Raw genomic sequence first — 14,180 nt, forward strand, 5'->3', positions numbered from 1 at the left:
TCAACATTTGAGTGAGAAGTAGCAAATATGGGAAGAAGCAAAGGGGAAAATCATGGATTTATGGGGAGGCCAAGCCTACATTGGATGGTTGTAAGCATCCAAACAAGTGCAAATGGTTCAATTTGTCATTTTTTGCAAATTTATGCTTGCTTTGATCGTGTTGTCATCAATCACCAAAAAAAGGAGATTATAACGAACATGGCCCCATTTAGATCATTTCGAGTGATTTTGGTGATCGAGAACACAATCAATGGGACTAACAAGTTTGTCATGTGAATCTATCTAGGTCCCAGGGATGAAGTAAAAAGCCCGAGCAAAGCGAAACACGAAGAAAGAACTCAAAGAAAGGATGAATTGGATGAGTTATGCAGAAATCAGTTGCACCGGATGAACCGACGCTTAGCCGTCGGTCTAACCGATGAGCGTCGGATGAACCAACGCTAAGTCTTCGGTGCAATGAGCTGCACTGGTGCCAGGACAAGTGAAGAATCCTTCAGCACCGGATGATCCGACAACCCCACCGTCGGACTAAACGGCCGTATAGGACCGGTCTAATTCTGACAGGCTTAGGTCTCAGTTGAAAAATTGCTAGTGAGACCGGATGATCCGACGCCAGCAAAAGAAGACCGTCAGACTAATCGTCGGAGTATTCTGCGGAGAGCATGTTTCTCAGGATTTGAAGAATCCTTCAGGACCGGATGAACCAACGAGCCGTCAGACTAAGACGTCGGAGTAATGACGTCAGCAGTTCACGTGCAGAAGTAGAAAATCCTTCAGGACCGGATGATCCGACGCCCCGTCGGTGTAATGCGTCGGACTATCCGGTGCCTGCTACGTCAGCTTTCAGAAACCCAACGGCTACAGATGGGCACAGAGTGACCGGATGAACCGACGCCCTACCGTCGGATGTTCTGACGCCTACGCAGAAAAAGGGGTAACGGCTCTAAACGGCTAGTTCAACTTGGAGGGCTATAAATATGGGTTCCCCCGGTCATTTGAAGTTTGCTGGAGTTCCAAGACATCACATCCACACCCAAGAACACCTCCAAGCCATCCAAGAGCTCAAAAGATCAAATCCTTAGTCCTTAGCACATAATTGAGAGAGTTAGTGCTAGGTTAGCTCTTAAATGAGTGCGAGGCAAGGTATAGAGCCTTGTGCTGTGGTTCTTGTGTGAACCAAAGTATATCTCGGTGCGCTGGCCATCCTTGGAGTCTAGGTGGCTCGCCGGCACGTCAATGACCCTCCGGCTTGGTGTGGAGCGGCGTCGACATCTTTGTGCGGGGGGACATGGAGACCTCCATCCTTTGTGGAGAAGCTCCTTAGTGGAAATCGAAATCAAGGTGACCGTGGTGACTCGGTGTCCCCGGAAGAGACTTGATTGCCGATAAGCAATACTCTTTGTGGGTGCTTCAACAACGTGGATGTAGGTGTGCCTTTGTGGCTAACCGAACCACAGAATAAATCCTCGTGTCAAAGAGTTTGCTTCCTCTCATCCCTCTCATTAAGCTTCCGCATTTACTTATTGCAACTTGTGTGCCTTTACTTTCATAGAGTAGTATCTTGATAGGATTGACTATAGGTTGCATAACTCTTTTGGGATGAGGGTTTCACAATAGTTAAATCATAGTTGCACATCTAGATAGTATATTTTAGTTTAATTTATGTGCAAATTGGTTGGAGCTTGAGGTTAAGGTTTTAGTTTGCCTAATTCACCCCCTCCCCCTCTTAGGCTACGAGCATCCGATTCCTTTCAGCGTTGTTTTCCTTTCTCATTTACCAGTACAACTTTTGCATGGTTTACTTCATTGTCGTCTTGTTCTATTGGTTCTTGGGCTGATTTAGAAGAAAAGTTTCATGCTCACTTTTATAATGGGCCCAAGAAACCAGATTGTCACCATCTTACATCAGTTCGTGAAGGGCGTAGTCTGTTGTTGATTTCTTTAAACGCTTTAAAGATATAAATAACCAATGTTTTCATTTGAGTATCTCTGAAAAAGATTTGGGTGATTTATGTTTTTCTGGTTTGTTGCCTAGCATTAGAGAGACACTTGAGCATTATGAGTTTTAAATGTGAATCAACTGTTACAAAAGGCCGTTGTTGTAGAATCACGCTACATAGAGTCTCGTGATGCTTATAGGTCAAATCGTTCGAACAGTTATGTCATAGAGAGCTATTTCTATGGTTCAGATGATGAAAGTAGAGAATGCTATGCTACTGAATTTATTTGGCCAGCACAAAATAAATTAGTTACTTGCCCTTGTCTCAAGCCGATTCAGAAGAATTAGGGTGAGGAAATGAAATTTACTTTTGGTTTCTGTAAATGTGATAAATATTTGATGAGTTAAATTCGGTTATTTGAGAATTAATTATACATTGCCATCAGCTGAGAAGTTAAAGGGGAAAGCTTATTTCAAATGTCATTAACTCTTTTTCTCATGCCACTAATGATTACAATATTTTCTGTCGATAGGTCCAATCGGTCCTCAATGAACGATGTTTGAGTCTTACTGAGATGCAGGCTGATAAAGTTTCCTTCCTAATGCACATGATTGAAGATGGGCAGCCCACTCGTCCCCGAGCAAGCCGATAAAGCTAAAGGCAAGAACGTGATTATCAGTGAACCACGTGTTGCACCGAATGTAGAGAAAGATTCAAGACTCAAGGTGGTGCTTGAGAAGGGAGACAATGGCAAGAGTTTGATCAAGATCACCGCTGGCTCAAACAAGCATCTAAACAAGCAACGATGGTTCAAAACGGTTGCGGCACCACAGGCCAGCTAGGCCGACTCCTAGAGTCGGCCAAGCCGACTTGGCACTACCTGCAGCAGAGCAGTCAGCTGGTCAGCTTAGACGACTCCCCCTTCTGATGAGGGCAAGGTTAGCTAAGCCGACCCCCCTAGGGCAGCTTAGCCAACCCCCTACCTCCGGCAACGATGTTTCATTCGAAGTTCGCGTTCTTCGCACTTTTGTCCCGCATAGGCGGGAGATTGGCTCATGGAAGAAGAATGAAGAGAAGAAGGGCAAGATTGTGAAGAACCAATGTACTATTGACCGGCTCATGTCCAAGTATAGGCAACAAAGGACCGATTCCAAGAATCAGCCATTAAAAAAGAGAGTCTACTCCACCTAACTGTGAATATGATAAGTTGAAGCAATTGGTGGTGGCTCAGGTGTTAGCTCTAGTGCAAAGAGTTGCTCCTCGTGTGTCTCATTGGGGTCCTCCACTTCCACCTCCCGTTACATCACAATGGGGACCCTATGGAGTTTGGGTGTCGTATACTTTGGTGGCACCCGTGCAGCATCAACTGAGCTGGGGAGAGGCTGCTGGTCATGATTCATGGCCATCTGTGATTAACCGATTGGGCAATGCACAATCAAGCTCTAGCAACGCCAATCAAGGTCGGTTGATCACGTATAAGACCTTGTCTCCACAAGAGGTAGGAAAGGCAACGGTGCAGCACATAAGTGCCTAAGAAGATTAAAGAAGTCCCTGCTGATCCTACACCTAAGTCCAATCCTCCAACAATCACAATCGGCTCTATGGATGCACCTATCGTTAGTAATTCTGAGGAGATTGTCATTGGGTTCGGTTCCAGCAATAACTCATGAAGAAACTCCCAAGGTTGTTGGTGAAGAAGTCAAGGAGAAGCGCGTTGAGTCAAACTCCAAGTACAACTAGCCCAAGAAGTGTCCTCATAGGCTAAATATAACTCAACGGTGCAAATTACAGCAAGCCCAACACAATAAGCAAAATAAGGATAGGCTTGAAAAGATGAGGGAGGGCATGTTCAATGTAAGCCACCCAACTTTAACCCAGGGAAACAAAGGTAGGGCTGCTGACTGCTTCCAGTCAGCTAAGCCGACTTCCCTCGGCCTCCACCGTTCATGCTGATAATGATGCAAGCGTTGAGGAGGCCCTTGATGAAGAGATGGTGGACTATGAACCTTCTCCGGATAGGGCCAAGGTGAATGTGGCCTATTTGTCCACCGATTACTACGTCATGGGAGATAATTTGATGGGGATGAAGTTCAATTTTGCTGCTCAAAATGTTGTATTTCATAAAACTGAAGACTTCGTCAATAACCTCAAGAATCTCATTTGAAAGGCCACATAAACGGCACACCGGTCCACAACATGTTGGTGGATAGTGGGGCAATTGTGAATCTAATGTCGTATTCGTTCTACCAGACGCTTGGTTGGCTCAGATGGGAGTTGATCAAGACAAAGATGACAATTAGTGGCATTGGAGGAGGTCCTCCTATTCATGCCATGGGGAACACATCCATGGATCTCACTATTGGGAGCAAGACTTTAGCTATTGCCTTCTTCGTCGCCGATGTGCAAGGCTATAATTTGATACTTGGGCATGATTGGAGTCAAGCCAATTAGTGAATTCTGTCTAGCTTGCATCAATCTATTATCCAATGGTAGACGATGACGTTGACATTGTGCATTCAGATTCATTGGCCTATGTTGCTATGGCCGATGCTCCTCCACTCAGGGGACATGATGGTATTGCTTGCTTATCAGGTAGAGACCTTTCTAATTTTTAGTTTATTAGTGTTACTAAGGAAGTCTTTGTACCTATGTCTCTTAAGCCGATTGATAATCGACTTAACATCATTTTGTAGTGGATTTAATGGATGCAAACATTGAATGGTGTTGAGCAGTATCGGACTTTAAGACAGATGCTTGTGAGACTATTGATGATTTTGATGAGCTTGATAAGTTGGGCCAAGGTTTTACATTGGTTGACCCTTTGGAGCAAGTTGACATTGGGGATGGCTTTGTGCCTAGGCCGACGTTTGTGAATCAAAACTTGAAAGCCAATTATAAATCTGAATTAATCGCACATATCAAGGAATATATGTTTATTATTTTGCATCGAATTATACTGAGATGCCTAGATCAAGCTGAGATCTAGTTGAGCATCTGCTGCCCATTAAAGCTAGGTGCAGGGATGGAAGAACCAGCTCTGCCAACCCCCCAAGGGGCAACCCATCAATTTTGCCAAATTGGCCCAATTTGATCACCAGTGACGTTGGTGCTGATTTGACTGATTGGAGGTCCCATATTGAAGTATTCACATGATCCCAATGCAAAAGTTGATAAAGTTGCTATGCTTCATCCGATTATCAAGCCGTGGCCTTTTCGTGGTTGGGAGCTAGACTTCATTGGCCAAATTTATCCTCCATCTTCAAAGGGGAGCCATTTTTGTTTTGGTTGCTATGGTTTACTTCACTAAGTGGACCAATGTAGTTCCTTTGAAGAATATGACACATAAGGTGGTAATTGCGTTCATAGCTGACCATATTATTGATAGATTTAGCATCCCTCAAACATTAACTACAGATCAAGGGACATCCTTTGTGTCTAAGGAGGCGAGGGATTCTGCCGAATTATATAACATCAAGTTGCACAATTCATCTCCATACTATGCTCAAGCTAATGTCCAAGATGAATCTAGTAACAAGACTTTGATCAAGCTTATTAAAAAGAAAGCTGAGAATAAGCCAAGGAGATGGCATGAGGTTTTGTCTAAAGCTCTATGCGCACATCGCATATCAAAGCCTGGTGCTACAAAGGTTACTCCTTTTGAGTTGGTCTATGTTCAAGAGGTCGTGTTGCCCGTTGAGGTGAACTTGGATGCATACAAGCTTGCTAAGCAAAATGATTTATCTGTTGTTATGTATTGAAAGATAGTGAATTGGGGAAATGATGAATGATTAATGGGAGCAAAGGCTCGAGTACATATAGGCAAGGATGTTCACTAGAGTAGGAAACAATCCTATCAGGGAGAATCCTTGCCTATTATAACCAACTAACCAAACCAGGGGGAGGCGCACAAGGCAACAAGCCTATGCAGCCGCACCACCCTAAACCCAAGGATCTTGCCTAACATAGCAAGATCCCTGCCTAATATAGCTCACGCTAACACCCCCCACCAGTCGGATCGTCAGCCACTACGCACGTTCAGACTGGTCCTGAATTCAGTAAAGACTGAGGATGGGAGGCCCTTGGTGAAAATGTCTGCATACTGTGATGTCGTCGGCACATGCATGACACGAAGATCACCAATAGCAACCCGTTCTTTGATGAAGTGTAGATCAATCTCGATGTGCTTGGTGCGTTGATGCTGAACGGGGTTGGAGGTTATGTAGACAGCACTGATGTTGTCACAGTACACCAGTGTAGCGCAGCGAAGAGGGGCGTGGAGCTCCAAGAGGAGCTGGCGCAGCCATGTAGCTTCTGCAACTCCATTAGCCACAGCGCGATACTTAGCTTCAGCACTAGACCTCGAGACGGTGTTCTGACGCTTGGAGGACCAGGAGATGAGGTTATCACCGAGGAACACAGCATAGCCCGAGGTGGACTTGCGTGTATCCGCAGCGGTGGCGGCGGCGCCCTTGGGCGACGATGGCGTGGTGTCAGGCATGGCGCAGCGCGGCAGGGAGGCCGGCGCGCGGGGCGCTGGACGGCGAGGGGCCGGCGCGCTAGGTGAGCGGAAGCGAAGAAATCCGAGGTGGAACCCGGACTCTTGATACCATGAAAGACAGTGAATTGGGGAAATGGTGAATGATTAATGGGAGCAAAGGCTCGAGTACATATAGGCAAGGATGTTCCCTGGAGTAGGAAACAACCCTATCTGGGAGGATCCTTGCCTATTATAACCAACCAAACCAGGGGAGGCGCACAAGGCAACAAGCCTATGCAGCCACACCACCCTAAATCCAAGGGTCTTGCCTAACATAGCAAGATCCCTGCCTAATATAGCTCACGCTAACATGTATCATGAAGAGGAAGGTGATGAACAAGAGGAAGTGGAAGAGGAGGAAGAGGAAGCAAAAGGAGGAAGAGGAGAAGAATTCCTTTATTAGAAAAGTATTAGTAATTAAGTTATCAGATAATATGTCCTAGGAATCTTTGCCTTGTCCATGTTGTCGAGGCTCTTGATGTACTATGATAGCAACACTCAAAAGATGGCCTCCATTATGGAGCGATCTAGACTTCAACCGTGGTGCCAGTTTCCACGGAGCGTCATAGACCCCAAGCTTGAGCATCACCTTTGTGAACATCAAAAATCCTTTCATTTATCAAAAAAGTATTAGTATTTAAGTTATCAGATAATATGTCCTAGGAAGCTTTGCCTTGTCCATGTTGTCGAGGCTCTTGACATACTAGGATCGCAATACTCAGAAGATGGCTTCCATCATTGAGCGATGTTGGACTTCAACCGTGGTGCTAGTTTCTACCAAGCGTCATAGACCCCAAGTTAAGAGTGTCACCTTTGTGAACATCGCCTAGTCATCGTAGTTGGTTTAGTGAGCATGGGAGACTGGTCGCCTCCAACCGCCCTCACCATCCTATGCACCATGAGCTAGCATCAATCAGATGATATAGACGTCTAGCCTTCGCTAGTCCAGGGACAAAGAGCGCTCTCCTCCTACTCCTGGCATCGTTGATGATCGCCCATCCGCGGTTCTAGTACCACTTGTTGGCATGTTTTGTCACACAGATGTATATCACCACACCCCACTTAAACACATACCCACAGGTGTGTATCACCACACCCCCCACTTAAAAACATACTTGCACTATAAAAGATTCTGCGAGAGAGTTCTCAAGGATTAACGAAGGCGGGCACACTAGAGTACCAGCTCCGTTAATGCTTGTGAACTTACCCACCCTAGGGATAAGTGGCCACCTCCGTCAATGTTTAACGGAGGTGGATCACTTAAGCCAACAACTTTGCTAATGGGAGGTGGGCGCTCTAAGGGGACCACCTCCATTAATTGATTAACCAACACGGGCTTCATTAGACAGTTAATTGCCTTTGTTTATTGGGAATTAGTTATAGAGGTAGTGGCATTATGGTGTCCGCCTCTATAAATCAATTAACGAAGGTGGAGCGAGGTTCTATGACAATCACCTTGGTTGCTAATCCACTAATGGAGGTGGGCTGTTTAAGGCACCTGCATCCGGTAACAAAGGCAGAAAAAATTACAGAAAATAAAATAATTTGGTTATGTAAATACATTAACCAATGCAAGCGCCTTAAGCAGTGCTGCCTCTATTAATCTAACAGATTAACAGATGTGGAGCCATAGTCGTACTCCCAACTACTGCCGTCCTATTGACAAGAAAGGGAGAGGCAACAGTCACTGTAACAATGCTCGTACAACAAGCAAAGATGCAAGAGCAGCAGATTATTTGAGATTATCTGTATGTGGACTATCTTTTTTTTTTCTCGAACACGCAGGAGAACTGCGTATCATTGCATTAATAGAAGAAAAAAGGAGTCCTACATAGACTCAAACACACCCCAAAAACACGCCCACACACACACACAAGACACGCACCCCCTCACAACAAAAAACCGAATACAATCGCCTATGACTGAGAAAAGGACATGACCAGAGAAGACCAGAAACCCAATAACTAACAGCCTGGGCTGGGATCAAGAAGACAGGGCAGCAGGTAAACTTGGTGTGGCTCCATTGAAGACACAGTCATTTCGATGCTTCCAGATGGACCAGGCGCCTAGGATGATGAGAGAGTTTAAACCCTTTCGCACATCACTGCTAACTGTCATAATCACCTTGTCCCACCAGGCGTCAAAAAAGGAGTCTGTTGGCTGTGGGCCAAGCGCTGCGAGCCCAAAGCTATGAAGGATGGCAAACCAAAACTGTCTTGAAAACACACATCCTATGAGGAGGTGTTGGATATTCTCTTCCTCTTGATCGCAAAGGAAACACTTATCAGGATGAGGAAGGCCACGACGGGCCAGTCTATCCGCTGTCCAGCAACGATTGTGAGCAACCAGCCACATGAAGAAGTGACATTTAGGGGGCGCCCAAGATTTCCAGATGCGTTCATACGAAGCAAATCTGATGGCTCCCTTGAACAGAGCATCATAGGCGGATTTAGCTGTATATCTCCCTGAACCAGAAAGTCTCCAGAGATGCTTGTCGGGGATCCCCTCCTGAAGCACAATATCTTCCAAAACATTCCAAAGATCCAGATATTCCATAACAGCCTGCACAGAGATGTCACCCTGAATATCTTCCAGCCATTTGTAGTCATCAAGAGCAGATGAAACAGTGCGCCTATTAGCCCTTCTTGTTGAAACAAGCGCAAACAGGTTGGGTGCACGGTTCTGGATACTTTCACCATTCAGCCAATTATCCTTCCAAAAGAGGGTGTTAGTACCATCTCCAATTTCAGTAAAAGTGGCCAAGGACAGGAGAGATTCAACCTCCTTGCTTGCTTGAAGAGGCAAGCCGGCCCAAGGCTTATTAGGCTCGGATTTCTTCAGCCAAGACCATCTTACTCTTAAAGGCCGGCAAACTTTAGGCCAAGCAATGAGACAATGCCCACCTTTTGCATCCTTCCGTCCTCTCCAAACGAAACCTCTTCTAATTTTGTCGATGGCCTTAATTGCCCAAGGGGGTAAGTCAATAGCCATGGCTAGATAGATCAGCATGGCTGTTAGGACGTGCTGCACTTGCACTACCCTGCCAGCCCGTGCCATTAGATCAGCCTTCCATCCAGGTAATTGATCCGCAATCCTATCAATTATGGGCTGAAATTGATCCCTTGTAAGTTTCCTGGGAGATAGGGGAAGACCCAAATATTTGCAAGGGAAATTCATGATTTCACAAGGCAGTAAATTCTGAATCACAGCCAAGTCATCATCAGAGCACTGGATGGGCATCACACTACTTTTCTGATCATTAGTCCTCAGCCCCGACGCATCTCCAAACAATTGGAGTAAACTAAGAGTCAAAGAGATGTCCTCAGCAGCAGGTCTGAGAAAGAGGGCCACATCATCTGCGTATAGGGAAATCCTACGCTGAATGGGTCTTCTAGAGAGGGGTTGTAACAGCCCCTCCTCGGACGCCCTTGTAACCATCCAATTTAGGACATCAATGACAAGAATGAAGAGCATCGGGGAGAGAGGGTCCCCTTGGCGAAGGCCTCTTCTATGCTGGATGACATCTCCAGGATTACAATTAAGGAGAACCTGAGTTGACGAAGATGCCAGAAGACCACAAATAAGATCTCGCCACCTTAACCCAAAACCCAATTTTTCCAGAACCTGCAGGAGGAAAGGCCAAGAAATCGAATCGAAAGCTTTTGTAATATCTAATTTGAGCAGGATTCTGGGCTGCTTTTGGGAATGGAGGAATCTCACAGTGTGCTGAACCATCATGTAATTATCCTGTATAAACCGATGTTTGATAAAAGCACTTTGGTTGGGGGAGACCATTTCATCTAGGCGACCAGCCAATCTATTTGCAAGCAATTTAGTTACTAATTTTGCAAAGCTGTGGACTAGACTAATGGGTCTAAAATCCTTCACTTGATCCGCCTCAGCCTTCTTCGGAATTAAAGTGATATATGCTGAGTTAAGCTTCCAGAGATTTCTGAAATCCTTTCTCCAAATAGCATGCAAAGCTCCCATAATATCAACCTTGATCACTGCCCAACAAGCCTTGTAAAACTTTCCAGTGAAACCATCTGGGCCCGGAGCTTTGTCTGAGGGTAGGTTTTGTCATCTTTTAAAACTATCCAATATATTAGTATTTAAGTTATCGGGCAATATGTGAATCTATACTCCCCTGATTCAAATTCTATCCATTCTATTTTTGCTGTACAGTAAGTCAAATATTTATTTTTATCTTTTACCATTAATTATTCCCAAAAATTCATCTAGTCGAACAACATGTATATCATATACACATATGCTATCAAAGTATTTATCATGGTGAATCTAAAACATTTGATGGTCAAAGATAAAAATTTTTTGGCATGTCCACAATCTAAAACACATGAGGCTGGAAACATTCCTGTGCCTGCGTCAGTCGACTTCCTGCTTAGCTATCGTGAGAGCCTGGAGTCGTCAGGTTCTGTTCTACCACTAGACAGCAAAGGGAAACAAGAAATTCAGAGGGAAGGAAATCCAGTCGGCGTGCACTTACACCACTCCAGTCGCCCGGCACGCAGTTGGGAGCCCCCACAGGAAGGGTGGACCAAGGTAAATGTTGATGGTTCTTATTTGGAGCAGTCTGGCGAAGCCGGAGTGGGCGCTGTTGCCAGAGATGCGAATGGAAATGTGACGTTTATGGCGAGGAAGTTTTTTCAAACATGTGGCAGCGCTGTCGAGGCGGAAGCTCTTGCGTGTACTGAGGGCCTCCGTTGGGCACACCAGTGGGGGCTATCTCAGGTGATCCTGGAGTCGGACTGTGCAAGAACCATCTCTTCCCTCTGATGCCAACTACTTGACAGGTCAGAGATTGGCCAGATCATGGGTGAGGTAAGAGGCTTGACGAGGCTGTTTAAGCGAATGGAAACGTTCTCAAGTGAAGAGAGAAGGCAATCAAGTTGCAAATGCTTTAGCATTACTAACTAGCGTTCTACACACTGTGGCTTGGTCCGGACAAGCGCCTATATGAGCATGGTCCTACCTTAATGCCGATTGTATCGCGCCAATGGCTAGCTAATAAAGTTCTCTCTTTGCTCACAAAAAAAAGATAGAAAAATTTATTTAAAACAAAGATAGAATGAAAACAGTTACGAACAGGAGGACGTATATTTTAGCAACAGAAATGAAAGGCAAAATCGGAACCACATCTGTGCTGGGAGACAAACGTACTTACTTTGTTTTTATTGGGATCGACCTTACGTCCTGTTATCAGTTCAGTGATTATAACGCCCAGACTATATACGTCAGCCATCTTTGAAGGTTTACCACCATTTTCATATTCCGGAGCACAATATCCTCTGAAAAAAAATACGGCACATTTGTGTATATGTTCATTATGGCATAATCAGATTAGTGTGTACTACATGCCAGTGAAGACAACAGTTTCTCTAGAAAGCCGATGGCTTACCGCGTCAAATAACGAGGACCACTAATAGTGTGTGTGTTATTGTCGAGTCTCGATAGACCAAAATCCGTGATCTTTGGCACCATTTCATTATCTAGCATAATGTTGCCAGGAGTTAGGTCCATATGGATAATATTTTTTTCCTCATGCAGGTGGTGCAAACCATTACAAATTCCCTTGATTATTTCGTAGCGTTTACTCCATTCAAGCCCTCTTAATTCATCTGCACAAGAAATTAATTAAAAGGGGAAAAACTAAGGTATGAAGAACGCTTCAAACTAAAATGCTAAATTTCTTTGTAAGGAGTGGTATACACATTATAATGGAAGTGCTTTGTATGCTCTAATAAACTGCACACCCTGACATGAAAATTACTAGTAATAGAGAATATTGAAAGCAGAGAGTATTTGCACAGGAATCAATAGATTGATTAGAAGGCCGATAGGCAAGAGCACATACATAGGCAAAGAGTACCTCAGGTCAGTTTACTAAAGTATGACCATAGTTAGATCTCCTTGCCTATTATAATATGGGCCCATCTCCCATGTGCACATATGTGGTTGTACTACCCCCCACCGACCCTCGTAGACAGAGTGTCGGCACAGATGTTCAGACTGGACCTGAACTCCTAAGAGACTACCAAAGGCAGACCCTTAGTGAAAATGTCTGCATATTGAGATGATGTCGGCACATGTAGAATGCGAACAACACCAATGGAAACACACGCCGAACAAAGTGGACGTCGATCTCAATGTGTTTCATGCGTTGGGGATGAACCGGGTTTTGGTCAGGTAGATGGCACTGAGTTATCGCAATAGACCCAGGTAGCCTGGGGGGGAGGAGTAGAGCTCACACAGAATTTGCCAGGGCTAGGAACCCTTGGCCACGACATTAGCCACACCGTGGTACTCTGTTTCAACACTAGACCTAGAGGCAGTGTTCTGGCATTTGGAGGAGCAGGAGACGAGGCTATACTTGATGAACATGGCATAGCCCAAGGTGAACTTGTGTGTGTTACGACAATCGTCCCATTCAATGTCAGAGTAGACAACCCGATCGGACTATACTAAATGTCGGAGAAGTAGCCCAAAATGAAGAGTGCCACGAATATTCTGTAGGATGTGTTTTAGAGCTGCACGTGCATGTGGAGGCAAACCTACTGGACGATGTAGGAGATGCCTGCATGACAATGTTCAAAAAGGCGGAAGTAGGCAGGCGCCTAGGCGCGACTAGGCTCTAGGCGAGGGGTTCCCGCCTGGCCTATGGGGGTAGGCGGACCCCTAGGCGACGCCGGCGAGGGAGGAGGCAGAGCAGAGAGCGCCGCCGGCGGTGGCGGCGGAGGAGGAAGCAGGGACGAGCACCGGCGGTGGAGGAGAAAGCAGGGGACGGGCGGCGGCGGCGACGGCGGCGGCGGCGGCGGAGGCAGGGGCAGGCACGGAGGAGGAGGAGGAGGAAGGGCGGAAGCGAGGCAGGGGCGGCGGCGTCGGGAAGGAGAGGAGAGGCAGCCGGCAGGGGCGTCGGGAAGGGGAACAGAGGAGAGGAGGGAGGAGATAAGGTGGTTGTTGGGCTGTTGAGCCGCTTTGATGGGCCTATTTTTCAACTCAAGGCTTAGTGGGCCTCTATTTTTCTTTTCTTTTAGAGGTATATGATGTATATGACAAGGTATACGTGTGCATATGGCACCGCCTAGCAAATCACCTTGAAACGCCTAATCCCGCTTAGGCTCTAGGCAGTGGGTCACCGCCTAGATACCGACTAGCGCTTTTTTGAACATTGCTGCATGATGAAGGTGAAGTACTCGAAAACACCAACCAAACACTAAAATCTGCGACGTCATGATGGGAGCACCATCAAGTGTTTAAACCTTAGGACAGGAATCCATCGGAGTGGAGTCGGGCTTACACTCAGCCATGACCGCGCCAATGTTCTTATGGCGTCGCCTAGGCGTCGCCTAGGCGACAAGGCGCTCCCCTGTTTTGGCCCGCCTAGGCATCGCCTTAGCCCGCCTAGGCGCCTAGGCGGTGGTGACTCGCCACAACTCGCCTTAACGCCGTAAGAACATTGGACCGCGCAGTCAAATATCTCTTGCATGTACTGTCATTGCGAGAGGAAGAGGCCATCACTAAACCTACATCCCGAGGAAGTGATGGAGGTCACCCAAGCCCAGTCAAATATCTCTTGCATGTACTGTCATTGCAAGAGGAAGAGGCCATCACTAAACCTACATCTCGAGAAAGTGATAGAGGTCACCCAAGCCCTTCGTCAATTTTTTTGCTGCAAGGCAGTG

At 46.0% G+C, this 14,180-nt stretch overlaps 1 protein-coding gene across 10 annotated transcripts in view; it reads right to left on the reverse strand.

Moving 5' to 3' along the window:
• Window positions 1–14,180, reverse strand: part of LOC120651729 (disease resistance protein RGA5-like) — a 44,854-nt gene that overhangs the window by 24,513 nt on the left and 6,161 nt on the right. For 9 of the 10 annotated variants that reach the window (XR_005666291.1, XR_005666292.1, XM_039929334.1 and 6 more), the window contains 2 exons: window positions 11,897–12,116; window positions 11,663–11,786 (listed from right to left, as the gene is read on the reverse strand). The exons of the other annotated variant lie outside the window; for it this stretch is intronic. Coding sequence is in view for 7 of the 9 variants with exons in the window: in XM_039929334.1 (XP_039785268.1) it covers window positions 11,663–11,786; window positions 11,897–12,116 (344 nt within the window). In the remaining 2 variants the exon portion in view is untranslated. The remainder of the gene's footprint in view (window positions 1–11,662; window positions 11,787–11,896; window positions 12,117–14,180) is intronic. 10 annotated transcript variants of the gene reach the window in all.

Source organism: Panicum virgatum, chromosome 9K, assembly GCF_016808335.1.
Source record: "Panicum virgatum strain AP13 chromosome 9K, P.virgatum_v5, whole genome shotgun sequence".
Classification (NCBI taxonomy): domain Eukaryota; kingdom Viridiplantae; phylum Streptophyta; class Magnoliopsida; order Poales; family Poaceae; genus Panicum; species Panicum virgatum.